Genomic DNA, 16,423 nt, shown 5'->3' with positions numbered 1-16,423 from the left:
ACTAAAATATAAATCTAAGAGTCACAAAGTGTTTTCCTTAAAGTGAAGACTGAGAGGAGTAATTAAAAAGAAGCTGCAAATCATTTTAAAACACAAACCTTCACGTGGTATTAGCTGAGACTCTGGAAAAGTCAGTCTTCCTAACAAAGTTTTTGTTTCATACTTCATACTCTGAACTCTTGAAGTTTTATAATACTCAACTTGCTTTCACTCTTTTTGGGGGGGTGGGGGGAATAGGGTGAGCCTGCCAGCTGGTTAAATGCCAACAGTATCCAGTCAGACCTGAATGGAAAAAAAAAATCTATGATTTGTTTATTCCATAGTTCAAGTTCAAAAGCAAGAGACAATTTGAATAATAAAAGAGCAACAGGAAAAATGTAAAGGAAGAAAACAAATCAGTAATTCCAGAAGAATCTTCAAGAATATTTAATTCGGAAAATATTATTGGTTTAGAGAACTTGACTGAAAGAAAACAGCTGGGCAGAGTTCAAGGTTTTAAATTAAAAACAATCTAACAAGGTCTATGGGGATAACTCTTTGAGCTACATTTTGGAGACCAGATTAATTTCTAACAAGCAAAAGTAATAGCAGTCTAAGCTAAAAAGGAAATTCCTCACAACTGAGGTAGTTACTAAGTATCAGCACATTTTCCAAGTTCTCACAAAGCAGCTTAGCTACTTACAATCCATTTTTCCTCATACATAAATGGGAGTGTCTTTCAATTTTTACGTCATCTATGATTTGTCAAAAAAAAAAAAAAACACTTAAACACACCAGCCAGAATATGCCTATTTTATTAACATCATGCTTTAATAAATAACTGGCTACTTCTAATAAAATTAAGCCTCTGTTTACAACAGCCCCCAATATTCCATTTTGACCATTCTGCAGAATTTGGTGTAGAAAGTTAAATGAATTGTAGACCCTGAGCTATCAAGTAATTAAGTTTCAATATAAAAATAGAGAATTACTCTTACAACTAAAGATTGAACATGAACACAACCCCTCTGTGGGTTTTTGCTTCTGTGGAATTGGTTGGGATCGTAATGGCCGTCTAAAGCAGGAGAGACTTGCAGAATGATTTTGTCTGAAGGCTTTAGGGCACTCTTTGCAAAATGACTTGTTACATTCTCAAGGTTTCATGGGATGCCATTTGGTAAAGATGCAAGGACAAGGAGTTTAAGGGGCCAGAGTTTAAGGAGCTAAGGCCATTCTTAAGTCTTTGGCCTGGGGCAACTGATACGGCCTTTGTGAGGTAGCCATCAAGCTAGCTAACAGTCACCTCCCTAAGATGTAGTCTCAGTTCTAGATAACCAACACTCCCCCTCAAAAAGAAAAAAGAAAGAAGAGGGGGAAAACAATATATGAAAAATTGTGGACGCCCAGTGTCCCCCAAGTGGGTTTAACTTATAGGGTGCTGGTATGGTAGTGAATCCCGCTATCTTTCTGATCACAGGGGACTGGGTAAATAAAAGACTCAAGAGACACCTTAGAATGTCGTCAAAAAGAAACTGGGATCCAAAAGCAGATGTAAATGCACATGCACAGACAAAATAATAAAAAACTATAATAATAAAACAATTGTACTCGAGTGTTGATAGCTATTCCCTGAGCCCACACTGTACCCTAATTATGGATAGCTCCCAGACAGCTCCTGCTATATGACTGTGCTTGAAGTCTGGAACACTGTAATAAGGGAAGCCAGATGAAACTGCTGATGGCTTATTTCAGTCGTGGCAATACCCGTTCAAAGAATGTCTATGTGGACATGAAGACCAGCACACAGTGGCTTGCTAACTTGTTTGCACTGAAAAAAAAAAAAAAAGAAAGAAAGAAAGAAAAGAAAAAAGAACCCCTCCCCCCAAAAAAAACCTATGAACAGCTGACAACTGGAATTCCTGAATACCTTCTATCTTTCTAGAGAGAAATGGACCTACGTGTGATCTTTAGTTTATGCAAGTCAACCAAAACGGGTACTCTGCAGTCTCTCCCTGTCACCAGTACATCTGACAAATGGTGCAGAAGCCCCCTTGTGCCTTCACATTCTGTCCTAGCTTAAAAACAATAATAGAAAACAAAATTATCTCCACTCCTCTTCGGATAAGGCAACTAAAACAGGGATGAAAAGGAAATTTACTGCTTGTTGGGCTTTTTCTTTTAAGAAGATAACATGATAAATAAAACCTGCTTCTGTACAACTATTTAATATTTCAGAAATACGTACATGTTACATGCCAAGAAGGGACCCTGGTTTTCTTGTAAGAAACAAGGTGAGATAATAACTGAAGGAAAAAAAACCCACAAACAAAAAAGAAAAAAAAACCAATAGAATGATAAAAATCACAAATGCACAACTAACTACAGTTTTCTGTACCTACATTGTTAGCCACGTTTAACAAAATTCAGGGGCTAGGGGAACAGGAACTGACTTTACATCCAGGTCCCTATCCCCTGCAAAACTGAAGGAGAAAGAGCAAAGTCAGCAATTTTTTTCAACCAGTGGCCACAGAGTAAAAACTGTACATCGTTGTCCATTTAAAAAGCAAAGTCACTAGGATGGTATAAAAATGATAACCGGTGCCTTTTTAAACTTTTTTTTATGCTGATTACTTTTTTTTTCTCTGTGATGGAGAATTATCTCCACTCTCTCTGCATAAGAAGGAACAAAATGCAGGAGACAGTGAGGAGGTAGAGCTGTGCCCCAGTCAGGGCCCCAGCGCTGTTGGCTTTGTCATTGGCGCTCTTCCCAGAGTGGTCAGTTGCGTTGTCATCAAACTCTGAAGGGCACTGCTGATACTCACATCCACTTCCACTTCCTTCTCCACTGTTTTCATCACCTATTTTTTTAAAAGAATGAAATTTTTTATTCCATGGGCTCCTACCACCATACATATAACAACTTATACTTTCAACCCAATGGCATGCTTACTAATATCAAAGAAGTCCACATCGTTCCCATTGTAAGCGTTCTTCATTTTACTAGTCATAACCCGAAGAGCCATGATTTGACGAAGGATCAGTACATCCGGCTTGGTGGTGTCAACCTGCACCTCCGGGTTATTGCCCTGGTTGGCTAATCCATTTCCAGTCACGGCAAACAGATACCTAAAATGAGAAATGGCACGTTCAGATATATACGTAATAGGATACTACTCAGCTGCAAGAAATGATGAAATCTTCTCTTCTGTCACATCTTGGATGCAAATTTAAGGAATCACGTGAGGTGAGATCATCCAGAAGGAGAAGGAGGAATACTGGATGACCTCACTCACAGGGTGAAGTATAGATTAGCTGCAGTAGAGAGAGGGAGATGGGGGGAGGGGTGAAAGAATATGGGAAGGTCCATGTATGACAGTGGAAGAAGACTTCAGTTGCTGGTAGGAGGGCTATGTGGACATCTATCAGGAAGATAAGAAACTCTACCCTTGGGAGTTGGGTGGTAGCGCAGCGGGTTAAGTGTAGATGGCGCAAAGCAAGGACCGGCGTAAGGATCCTGGTTCAAGCCCCCAGCTCCCCACCTGCAGGTAAGTTGCTTCACAAGAGGTGGAGCAAGTCTCCAGGCGTCTATCTTTCTCTCTCCCCCTTTCTGTCTTCCCCTCTTCTCTCCATTTCTCTCTGTCCTATCCAACATCAATAATAACTACAACAATAAAACAAGGGCAACAAAAGGGAATAAATAAATAAATGAGAAACTCTACTCTTGTGCTCATGTGTCAACAACTGTCTTATAAATTCATATTGCTCCCAAGAAAGCTATTCGAAAAAGAAGAAAATTCTGATTGTTCACTAGAAAGGAGAGGAAAAAAATGATTGGTCAAACAAAATGTAGCAGCAGAGCAATTTCTGCCTAGATTCTAATATTTCTACCAAACACCAATGAATAAGAGTTCTTTCATTTCTAATTAAGTTGAATTTCTTTTCCTGGTGAAACATCTTGTTTCTCTAATTTCACTATGATAGATGTATGTATGTATGCATTCATTCACATAATATATATATATATATATATATATATATATATATATATATATATATATATATATATATATATATATGTATTTTTTGGTGCTAGGAACTAATTCCAGGGTCTTATATAAGTAAAACATGTGTGCCAATACTGGGCTTTGTCACCAGCCTGACCTTTTAGAATAAGCCACCTCTTTTACAGAGGTTGGTGGGTTGAAATACCCTTAGGGCAGATAGTTAGCTCAGCCACTCAGTTTTGTAGTAGAGCGAGACTGGATGTCTCAAAAGAGGGAGCTGAGGACCTTTTGAGAACTGGTGATTTGTGAGACCAGGTCTCAAAGGGTGAAAAGACCACTGATCTGCATGAATGAAAACTAATGACACCATTCAAGGGAGCAGATTCCTGGTTGTAACTCCTGGGGGGGGCGGGGCTCACCTGCTTTTTCCTTTTCCATTCCAGCAGTCCTCCTCGTTGCCATTTCCTGCTGCCATCCGCTCATCATTGCACACATTGCTGGGAAGAGAGGACCAGAACTTCTTGGCCTGTTTCAGTTTCTCCTTCACATCTGTAACCTGATTAGCAAAGACAGAAGGGGGGGAAAAAGCCACACACAACTACCTTAACACGCACCCTTTTTGATCACTGTGTGAGAGTAGCCCCTAGAGGGCTATGAATCCATTCTCATCCACAGTCATGAAAGAAATGCAGAGCCCATTTGTAGGATTCCAGAATACAAAAACACTTCAGTGAACTCACAACTGAAATGCTTGCTAGCTGTGCAGGACATCCCTAGACCCTCTATCTGTTCAACCTGTCCTCGAAGGCCCACCAAGCTTCTAGCCTATGAGATACAATCTCTTCCCTAGAGGCTTGCTTCTGCACTCAGGATGAAACTTTGCTATACTATCCATTCTGGTAAATTTAGCCCTTCACTGCTCTCCTTTCCCATCCACCCCTGTGACTCAGGTTCCCTCCTGTGTTGATTATCTTGCCTGCTTGTTTCTGCAGGGAAACAGCTGGCTTACCTCTTCCCCACCCCACCTCCACCATGCCCCAATGCCATATTGCAAGCCTAGAACTCCTGAGCTCTTAAAAGGGGTTCCCGTAGCCCTGAGCCACTCTCTCTAACTAGCAGTAATAGGCTCAGTGCATACATATACGGAGGTTTCAAAATAAGACATTGTGCATGTTATCTGCTCAACTGGGCATGGGCTTTCTGGGCCAGTAAATCAGAGAATGAAACTGTAGGTTCACAGGCAATTTGTTCGAAGACTTTTGCCTGGAAGACTTACTCATGCGCATGTCAACTAGCAGGGTGCCTTGAGCAAACGTATGTCTAGTGGTCATTACACGTGACAGGTCCTGTCAAAGTGCTTACCAGTCGGTCCAAGCTGGTGCCAGCCGCCGTGGTTGGGCGCTCCTCTGGGTGGTAGGGTCTGAAGCGGGCACTGAAGGAACTGAAGGTACTGAAGGCTGCACTTTCAGGGGCAGAGCGGGAGATGCGTCCAGCAGGGACGGGCTTGGGGGGTCCACATCCCTGGAAAACCTGCAGGAGAGATCGCACAGGCAGGCGAGGAGAGTCATACAGGATGCTGAGGGGAGGCGACCCAGTAGTCTCCTCTCTAGTCACCCTGCTGCCTTTCCTGACCTTCTGAGACACTTGCACACTGTTCTCCTGCATGTTCATGATAGCATCTGAGATCTTCACGTCGATGGGATCCATGACCGATTCGATGTTGAATGGCCCCTCCAGCCTCTCTGCCACCATGAGCATAGCATCTGGAGGGAAAACACACATAGCTAAGTGTTAGTTCGGCCTGGATAACCAGTCTGGGGAGCTCCCCGGTTTAGTTTCCTGGGGAGTGTAGAAACCCATCTTCATCAATTCATAGTTTCATGTCCATTTCTATGCCACCAAAGTTCACTTGTCATTAGCTCTCCCAAGTGAAAAGTGACCAAATGAATGCTTTACTCTACAGCATGGAAATCCCATCAGTAAACCTAGTGGCCTGCCTTGTCATTCTCTCCTGTGTCACTAGCTGTCACAGGAATGCTCTGAGCTATCTCTCCCAGGTGACAACAGAACTGTGAATGGATGCAGTGTAACATGCCATTTCTCCCCAAGCTACCCATGTGGTGCTGGGGTCTTGAACTTATGTCCTTGCACCTAGTCAGATATGTACTGTATCAGATAAATGTCTCTAGTCCCTAAATTCCACTTCTGAGTCAGGTAAAAAGACAGTGGAAGACAGAGGACACAAAACATGCATGCTTACAGTGTACCTGCGCTGATTACTCTGACAATGAATTGCAGATTGGGGTGGGGGGCAGCGTCTAGAGTTATTCAACACACACCAAATCTTTTTCAGCCAAAGTTGCTATGTTTATTTTCTTGCTGTCTGTGTCAGTTGGGATCATAAGATTAAGTGTTTCTGCCTGATAAATATTTGTGCAGAATTAGATGTTGGAAATATTGTCTCCTAAAGAGCTTAAGGAAGTTTTAATGACAAGCAGTGAACTTTTAAACTTGCTCTTTACACCTTTTAAACTCTAGGGCTTGAAGCCTAGCAAGAAAAAGGATAGGAGACCTTCAGGTAGTGCCAAGAAGGCTTCTAGAAAGATCTACTACTTTCGAGAATATTCTATCTCCTTGTCTAAGAGCCTAACTTCTACATAAGTTTGCTACTGAGAAGGGGCTTAAACATCCTTGTATCAATGAAACAACCAAGCTTGGTCACCAATCTTTCACTTTCAACCTAGAAGGAATGCAATGCAACATATTCAAGCCTGGGGTCATTTCTCTAAACAGCAATTCTTATTTCACTGCCTACAAGTAGATTCCCGTGAAGTGCTTTTTTTTTTTTTTTTTTTCTAAGTAATAACAAATGAAGCTCCAGACTGCATTGAGGTTGTGGTGAGCGCCAATAAAGTGACGCTTGCAATCTCTAAAGGAAAGGCTGCCAGCATGAATATACCATTGTCCTATAGTAGTGAAAAAATGCGTTTGATGTGCTCGCAAAAGGAGACTTTTGTAAACAAGTGGAGCACAACTTAAATCTGTTCATCACTGTCAAAGTATCAGGATCCCTTGGTACAAAAAGCACATTCCCCCACACTGAGAAGAAGTTATTGGCTCCAAATAAAAAAAATATGAAGAGATAGATAATAAACATCCCTAATGCAGAGGTTTAAAGTAGGATAATAATAGCTGCATTTTTGTTAACTACTCACTCCCCTAGCGGTAAGGAGAGGCCAGATCCCTAATGTGTTTGTGAAAGGCTGAAAGGAAACATAAACCCCAATTCTTCTGGCTGTTTGGCGGCTTTGTAAACTCTGAGCCGGCCATCCACACACAAGGGCCTGGGAATGGAGAGTGAAGCCAGGCTTTTGTTGGGGCCGGTGCCATGGTGCTGCATGTTGTGCAGCTGAGGAATGTGAATGAGGACAAGTTCTTCTTGGAGCCCGCAGCCATGGGGAGAAGTTAGATCACCTATCAACTAAACTCTTCTGCTACAGCAGCCACACAGCCCCCGTAGAAGGTCCAAAGGGGCCGTGCTGTAGGGTTTGGCTTGCAGGTTTCTTATCTGCTGGATACCCCACTAGCTCCATTCCCAAAGACCATCCCAATAACCCAGTACTAAATTTCTACCTGTGACTTTAAGAAGAGTAGGTAGAATCAAAACTATGTTAACCAATGTACAATACACAAGTCCCCCAGAGTCCAAATTTTCAGATAAAAGAAAGCCTATTTTATTTCAATGTCATCATTTTTTTTTTTATTGTCACCAAGTTCATCACTGGGGCTTGGCGCTTACACAATGAGTATACTGCTCCTGGTGGCTTTTTGTTGTTGTTGTTGTTGTTTGTTTGTTTTCTTTTTAGTATAATAGAATAGAGAGAAATTGAGAGAAGGAGAGGAGATAGAGAGAAAGAGAGACACCTGAATACTTGCTACACCATCCCTGAAGGCTTCCCCCATCCCTGCAGGTGGGGACAGGGGGCTTAACCCAGGTCCTCACACATGATGACATGTGCACTCAACTGGTGGCAATACTGCTCTGCCCCCAGAAACTGATTAGTTTTTGATGGAGGGAGGTGGGAGTGGTGGGAAATGCTTGGTTCACTTTCTGAACTGAAGCCTTCCTATAGCCGACCTCTTATAAAACCAAGTTCATGGTATTTCATTCCGTTGTTAATACATATCTTCAAGAGAGCAATGAAAAGGCAGAACTGGAGAACCCATCCACAGTCTCTAAACAGTCTAGTCTAACTGCAGCTTTGCAGTGCTCAGGACGTTGTACTTAAACAAAGCAACCCCTTCTCAACAGAGAAAATGGTGTCTTTTGCACAGTACTGCCAATATTCAGAAAAACCCACATCTTCAGCCTCATAAGACCAAACAGTAAAGACAAAAGGCACTTTTCTGACTTAACCCCAGATCCAATTTAAAGAAGTGGGGGGAAAAAGTCCTTGACCATTCATTAGCTGTAGTCATTTCAAGAGGAAGAAGAAAATTATTTGCAAAGAAACACACACACACACACACACACACACACACACACACACACACACACGGTAAGAGCCAAGGCATATAAATTAGGATTGAATTCTACTAGCAAATTAAGCCTTTGTGAGAATGCATTAAACAAACAAACAAACAAACAAAAAAGTAGATTTGGAGATTGACCATGCCTATGACTCCTGGCTCTAGATACCAGTTTGTTAGAAATAAAGACCATGGGGAGTCGGGTGGTAGTGCAGCAGGTTAAGTGCATATGGTGCGAAGCGCAAGGACTGGCATAAGGATCCCAGTTTGAGCCCCCGGCTTCCCACCTGCAGGGGAGTCGCTTCACAGGCGGTAAAGCATGTCTGCAGGTGTCTATCTTTCTCTCCCCCTCTCTGTCTTCCCCTCCTCTCTCCATTTCTCTCTGTCCTATCCAATGACAGCAACAATAACAATAATAACCACAACAATGATAAAACAAGGGCAACAAAAGGGGGGATGGTCTCCAGGAGCAGTGAATTCGTGGTGCTGGCACCAAGCCCCTGCAATAACCCTGGAGGCAAAAAAAAAAAAAGAAAAGAAAAAAGGAAGAAACACCATGTACAAACTTCTGTACTTTACTGTGAAGTGTAAATCATTAATCCCCCAATAAAGAAATTTAAAAATTAAAAAACTATACCATGAAGGGGCTGGGTGGTGGCACACCTAGTTGAGCACACATGTTACAATGCAGAAGGATCCAGGCTACAGCCCCTCAGTCCCCACCTGCAGGGGGAAAGCTTTGAAAGTGGTAAAGCAGTGCTTTAGGTATCTCTCTGCCTCTCTCCCTATCTCCCCCATCCCTCTCGATTTCTGACTGTCTCTATCCAACAAATAAACAAAGATAATTGAACAAAAAAGGAAGGAAGAAAGCCTGTATCTCTCAAAAGTATTATTTAAAGTAATTGAGGGAAAGTGATTCAGGAATACTATTGATTGCCACTTGAGTTTATTTTTGTGGTTTAAAAGGTAGTACATATTTTAAAGCACATCTGGCAGCAAGTGAAATCCTCCTTGTTTTATTTCTTTTGGCCATTACCACTCTGGGATGACTTTTTCAGATAGACACAGAGACAAAGAGGCTGACGGAGAGACTGAAAGCGCCCACATAGTACTGAAGATTCCTTCAGTGTGGTAGGGGTTGGGTTAGATCCTGAGTCCTACATATGGGACAGAAGGTCAGTATGCAAGCGAGCTATTTCACCAGGCCAAGTCCTCTTTGTACTTTGGAGTACCTGGCTAAAAAAATAAGTAAGTCAGACTATTTTTTTTCTTTTAAGTATATAAGCCTGAAACCTCTCAGAACGGTATGTAGGAGAATGTGTGTCTCAATCCAAGCATCTGAGAATGTTCCTTATGGTTCTGCCAATCAGATGAAGGAAACAGGGACTATGCAAGGGGCCTGTTCCTCCTCCTCCTCTTTATTTCTTATGTGCCAGTAGAAAAAGTGTACAGAACGAGATCACTTATCACTAGACATCATTTTGTATGACATTCTACTACTTCGCCCAGAGAGCATTCGATTAGAAAGGCTACCAACTGAAACAACATGAGCTTAGCCAAAGTGCACTGCAAAGTTGACACATGGATATAGAGGTGGTGATGAGGAGAGAGAGAGAGAGAGAGGGAGAGAGAGAGAGAGAGAGAGAGAGAGAGAGAGACTTGACTATCAACTTTAGATCCAGAAGTGCTATGGGCTTGGATTTTCATGGGAAATCATTCAAACTAACAATCTCTGTCCTAGATTCTTTCTGGGTGTGGTATATGTCTCATCTGTCTGTCTGTCTTTGCTTTCCTTTCATGAAAGTCTTCTTTTCTCTGTGGAAAGGACTTTGCAGGTCTTCTAAACTTTGAGTTAGGCTGCAATAGCTCTGAAATGCTTTTACCATTCATCCCCTTCTTTCTCCTTGCGTCAGTGTTCTTAAGGATTCATTGGAACCAATTCATTGATGCATGTTCAGAATTAATATGGTAATGAGCTCTCATGCAGACTAGAAAAGCATTCCCCTAACTCCCTCCCACATCCTAAAAATGCCACACAAGCCGATTGTATGTATACTCCTATGATGTAGACAAATAAGTGGAGAAAAGAAAAAAGATGCATATAAAGACACTCAAGTTAGGTGGCTATGAAATTGTCGTGGGGTTGGGAACAGTTTTGTGTGCTGTTGATGTGAGCAGCCCCACTAGTACTCAGCATTTGGTGGTCCAATTGGTCATGCACTAATAGGAATTGTGGGATTTGCTACCTGGATATTTGTCTATATATTTATTTAGTTTAAACAAATATTTATTTTATGTATAGGATAGAGAGAAAATGAAGAGGAAGGAGAGAGAGAGAGAGAGGGAGAGAGAGGGAGAGAGAGACAGAAAGACACCTGCAGCCCTCCTTCACCACTCCTGAAGCTTTCCACTGCAGGTAGGGACTGAGGACTTGAACCTGGATTCTTGTGCAAGGCAACATATGTGCTCAAACAGCTGCTCCAATTAATGTATTTTTAACCAGAACATAGATCAGTTCTGGCTTATGGCACTGGGAATTAATTCTAGGGCCTTGGAGCTTCAGGCATGAGAGCTTTTTGAATAGCCACTATATTATAGTTTGGGCTCCACTGACTAAAAAAAAATTATATATATAATTTGTAATTGGAGTCTCACAAGTACATGATTTTCACCACAGCACCAGAGCCCTCCCTTGCCCCATTGTGACCTGATACTCTCACATGGTACCAGGATAACCAGGCCTTTGGCAATGGCAAGGTGGGCACTGTGCCCAGCAAACTAGCTCTCTAGTTCCTAGACTATTTTCAATTTATCTTCCCCCCATATCATAATTAATCCTGTGGGGAACTGATCATGTCCCGTACATTGTTCTCTGGGTTCCAGTAATAGATGGGAGGGTTGTGTGGGAAGACTTACCACTAAATTCAGCAGGGGAAAGTCCTTCCGTTGTCATCAGCAGTTGGCAACTGCTAAATCCCCTCTAGAAACTATAACCTCTACATTTCCACTATCAGATATCCCATAATCCAAATATTCCATGGCTATAAACATGTCAACTTGCAGGACATTTGGAGACAGTGTAACAAACATAATATTTTAAAAGCTACTCTGGTTACCATGCGTAAGAGCTTCACATTCTAGCCCCTAGATCCCAACTATGGGGCAAAAGTTTCACAAGCAGTAGAGCAGTACTACAGGTGTCTCTCTTTTTCTCCCCCCTCTCTATAGTCTCCTTTCTTCTCCATTTCTCTCTATCCTATAAGATTAAATACAGAAAGTTAAAAAATAAAAATAAATAAAATAAAGTTAAAAAATAAAAATAAAAAACCACTCTGGCAGCTCAGTGGTTGCTGCCCTCCAGCATTCCCCTGGTTTACAAGTCTATAATGCAGAAGAAAAGCTAACTTATAGAGAGAAGATTTCAAAGTCACTTTATCATTCTTAAACTCAAGACTCCCTGGGTCTGGTGTGTTGAGAACTGCCTCCATCAGTTGAATGGCATGAACTTTTTGAGCAGAGTCAGGACTCTGGCAACACACTACACAGCCAAGAGAAATATCACAGCTGACAATTGAAACTATCCTCCTGGCTGCAGAACGAGATGTTTCTAGCAACACCCATGCACCCATGCCCTTGCTCACCTATGAAATTGTTCCACTCAAAGTCAAGATCCCCTTGGTTGGCCAAACAGCCTCTCATGATGTTTGAGCAGTAGTTATAGCACGGCTTCACAGTCACGAGACCCTGGCAGTGGGAGCAGTAGATCATCTTCAACAGGGCCTGGGTACACTCCGTTGTGGGATTTACCTAGTTTGGGAGAAGAAAAGCACAGTGATAGGTGCACAGATAGACACAGAAAGGGCAAGTCTATGGAGGTGACGCTGAAGACACGGAAGCGTCACTTCACTTACATATGACTGGTGCATTAGACCAAGATTAGGCAATGTGAAGGTGTATATTGGGATGCAAGGAGGTGAAGGGAGGAATTAACATGGCATTACTTCAAACCATCAGGACCAACTTACATTCCCACCAGCAGTGGAGGAGGGTTCCTTTGTCCCTACAACCTCTCCAGCATTTGCTGCTGCTACCTTTTCTGATGTGTGACATTCTCATAGGAGTGAAGTGATATCTCATTGTTGTCTTTATTTTCATTTCTCTGACAGTCAGTGACTTGGAGCATTTTTCATAGGTCTGTTGGTGTTGGTATACATGAGACCCTTTCTGTTTCATTTGGTTTAAATCCCCCCTGCTTAACACTATTCTATTTACATAACCACTTCATTCTATTTACTGTTAACAAGTTCCACCCTCCCTCCAGGGCATTTGTAGTTCAGTGATAAGATTCTCGCCTAATCTGCCCCCTCGTCGTCACACTCTGATTTTTACCAGTCACTTTTCTCTCCACCCTCTCTATGTCACATCCTGTTTCCACCCTACTTGTCAAGTATATATAAAGACAGCATTGTGAGTTTTAGAGTACTTTACCTTGAGTTTAGCTTAGCTCGTCTTAGATTGTGCTGCGTCCTGCATGAATAAAGAGATACTGCCTACAGCTCAACTATGAGTCCCTGGCCGTCTGTTACCTGCCCGTGAAGCCAGCCCAGCGAAAACAACCTAACCCGTCGAAAACAACATGTTGGCCTTTAGGATATCTTCTATAGGGAATATTCTGTTCATAGTCTCTCCCCACTTTTGGATGGGACTATTTGTTTTCTTGCTGAGTTGGAGAGCTCTTTATATATTTTAGTTATTAGCCTCTTGTCTGATGTATGGTATGTAAAGATCTTCTCCCACTCTGTGGGAGTTCTCTTTATTTGGGTGGTGGTCTCCTTTGCTGTGCAGAAGCTTTTTAATTTGATGTAGGTAGTTCCAATGGTTTCTTTTTGTTACAGTCTTCTTCGCAATTGGACTTGTATCACTGACCTCAAATCATCAGTTTGTATACATCTCCCACCTCTACAGAGTCTTCCTGCTTCACTCCAGTCCCGTGTCCACCCTCTATCACACCCACATTCACTTTTGGTCACTTTTAGTGGTTTGATGATTTCAAAGACCTTTAACGTAGAGCTTTCTAGCATCAGCCACAGGGGTAGGTTAACTTTCAGTTGCCTGCAATGCACAGTCTGCTGCTGCCTCTGCTGTGCTTGTTTTTGACAACTGAGACACAACGAACTACTCTGCAAGCAAGAGGTTGCCCTTTGAATTCTGCCCCTCCCTCCAATCACAGGTCATTTAGTGCTGATGGCACCGCAAACTACAAAATAAACACTTGTCTATGGAGAAGAACACAGGTGGGATTATCTAACCTAGGGGTTACATGAAGGGTTTCCAGGTTGAAAACAGTTAATCAGAGTGCTTAAAACATCTCAGGAAGAGATGGATCTTTAGTTAGCATCTGAAGAGGTGAGACTGAAGTGGTTCAGGAAAATGAAATGCACACATGCTGGGAGTGAATGTATCAAACTCATCCCACGGTCCTCGTGGGGTTGAGGAATTGTGGGAAAGAAGGCCAGGTGTATAGGAATATGAGTGTGATTACCAGGCAGAGACCGAGACAATGTATTCAGGAGACAGGGGACTACTAAAAGGAAGAGAAGCATCAAGGATGATAGCAGTATCTTAAAGCAGACAGACAAGCCGGACTTTGTTCCTTCCCTCTGCCTGTAGATGGTGTGATTATCTTACAGGCAGAAGAGTTGATTCCACCTGTCACTCATTTCTATCTGTGCTTTAGAAAGGATGGGGACTAGGTATCACAGGCTGGCAGCTAATCAAAAGTTCCTGTCTTCTCATTCTCACTGCCCCACCTGCCCTTTTAGGTCAATAGCAGATTAGTGGATTCCTCTTTATCAGTACCAACCAGTTCTGCAAACACTGACTTTTGAAAGCAGATACCACCACGATATAGGGAAGTGCACTGAACCTGCTCTGGACTATTATTTGGGATACCACTTATCAACAGTTCTCTTAGGAACAAGATGGGGATCAGATCTGTCATGAGAAAAACTGCACACTGTTGGGCTCCCTCCCCCACCACACACACACTCACTCTTTGTCTCTTCCCCAGATAGAACTCTAACCTTAAAAGGGGGAGAAAGCATCAAAAAGATGCTAGATACATATACCAAAGTCCGTATTTTCTCCGAAGAGCTAGGACTTTTCCACAGTTTTAACTAGTTCAAAATGCTTTCATGTGTCCTGAAATGGTCCTTAGAACTATATATTCGGAAGCCAGGCAGTGGCGTACCAGGTTGAGCACACACAATATGAGGCACAAGGACCCTCAGCTCGAGATCTTGGCTCCCCACCTGCAGGGGGCAAGTTTCACAAGTGGTAAAGCAGGTCTGCAGGCTCCCTGTCTCTCTCCCTATCTCCCCCACCCCTCTCAATTTCTCTCTGTCCTATCCAATGAAAAAGAAAAAAAGGAGGGGGGAATGGCCACCAGGAGCAGTGGATTTATATAGTGGAGGGGGGAAAGCAAAACCTATATATTCAGATACAGTAACTTCTTGGCTACTCAATATCCTGGAGGAACGGCCACTCTAGATAGCCAGTACATCATTCCTTTAAAATGATACATTTTGGAACTTGGGCAATTGTCTACCCCTTATTACAAGCAAACAAACATGGGCAGAAAAGGTGGCTGGAGAATCAGAGGATCATAGAAGTCTAGGGCTAGCAAGGGCCACAGACATCACTGAATACGACTCACACATTTCTGAGACAAGAAATTCAAAGCAAAGACACTAACAGAGCAGCAATGGTAGGGACTAATCCACTCTCTGAAAGGAGGCTGGGCCAGCCTACTCTTCCACTTGAGGAAGACTGGTCCTGAAATGAATGCAGCCTAGAATGATCCCAGGTGTGATGATGGACTGTGAGCTCAGGCTGACAGGGACTCTGAGGTTACACAGGTTCCTGTGCTAAATAGGAATACATATATGGGCCCTGGGTCAGATCAATGGGATACACAGTTAATGGTATTTCTATACTTGCCTCATATTTCAGATCTACATTCTGCCCTAATCCACTTTCTAGCCTTATTCTCAATTCTGACACCATCTTGTCAGACAATATGTTTACTCCACCTGTATGTTAGCTAACAAGCTCAGGGAAAAATTACTAAAGTCATGGGCCCCTTAGAAGATACCTAAAATAGACTTTTTAGCTTCTTCCCACACGAATACTCCTAATTTCATCTGCTGTATCCCAACTTCTGGGTTTCTGTTTATTAAACAATTTGTCCTGTTTTGTATCTCAACACCTTTCAGCCATTAAGTTGCAGATACTACTATGATTCCATCCTGACTTCCATGAGCAGATGACCTCATTGATATGTCCCCAAATCTCACCTCTCCAGAGCCCTATCCTACTAGGGAAAGATAGAAGCAGGCCGGAGGTATGGATCAAACTGCCAACATCCATATCCAGTGGAGAAGCAATTACAGAAGCCAGACACTCCAGCTTCTGCACCCCATAAAATATTTTGGTCTATACTCCCTGAGGGACAACGAATAGGGAAGCTTCCAATGGAGGAGATGGGACATGGAACTCTGGTGGTTGGAACTGTATGGAATTGTACCCCTGTTATCTTAAAATCATGTAAATCAATATTAAATCACTTAAGAAAATTAATGGGGGTGCTGGGCGGTAGTGCAGCTAGTTAAGTGTACATGATGCAAAGCTCAAGGACCAGCATAAGGATCTCGGTTCAAGCCCCCAATCCCCACCTGTGGGGGGGGTGCTTTGTAAGCAGTGAAGCAGGTCTGCAGGTGTCTATCTTTCTCTCCTCTTCTCTGTCTCCCCCCTCGATTTCTCTCTGTCCTATCCAACAACAACAACAGCAATAACAATAACAACCACAACAAGAGCAACAAAATGGGAAAAATAGCCTCCAAGAGCAGTGG

General features: G+C 42.6%; 1 protein-coding gene across 1 annotated transcript in view; it reads right to left on the bottom strand.

Annotated features, from left to right (window-relative positions):
* Positions 1-778: 778 nt before the first annotated feature.
* GPC4 (glypican 4) overlaps positions 779-16,423 on the bottom strand; it is a 141,653-nt gene continuing 126,008 nt past the window's right edge. The window contains exons 4-9 of the mRNA XM_007517013.3: positions 12,155-12,320; positions 5,616-5,746; positions 5,346-5,513; positions 4,403-4,539; positions 2,930-3,105; positions 779-2,837 (exon numbers count right to left, since the gene is read on the bottom strand). Of these exons, the coding sequence (XP_007517075.1) occupies positions 2,635-2,837; positions 2,930-3,105; positions 4,403-4,539; positions 5,346-5,513; positions 5,616-5,746; positions 12,155-12,320 (981 nt within the window). The 3' untranslated portion in view covers positions 779-2,634. The remainder of the gene's footprint in view (positions 2,838-2,929; positions 3,106-4,402; positions 4,540-5,345; positions 5,514-5,615; positions 5,747-12,154; positions 12,321-16,423) is intronic.

Source organism: Erinaceus europaeus, chromosome X (genome assembly GCF_950295315.1).
Source record: "Erinaceus europaeus chromosome X, mEriEur2.1, whole genome shotgun sequence".
In the NCBI taxonomy this organism is placed as follows: domain Eukaryota; kingdom Metazoa; phylum Chordata; class Mammalia; order Eulipotyphla; family Erinaceidae; genus Erinaceus; species Erinaceus europaeus.
Note: the sequence above shows the minus strand (reverse complement) of the source record. Positions and strands in the feature narration are given on the sequence as shown.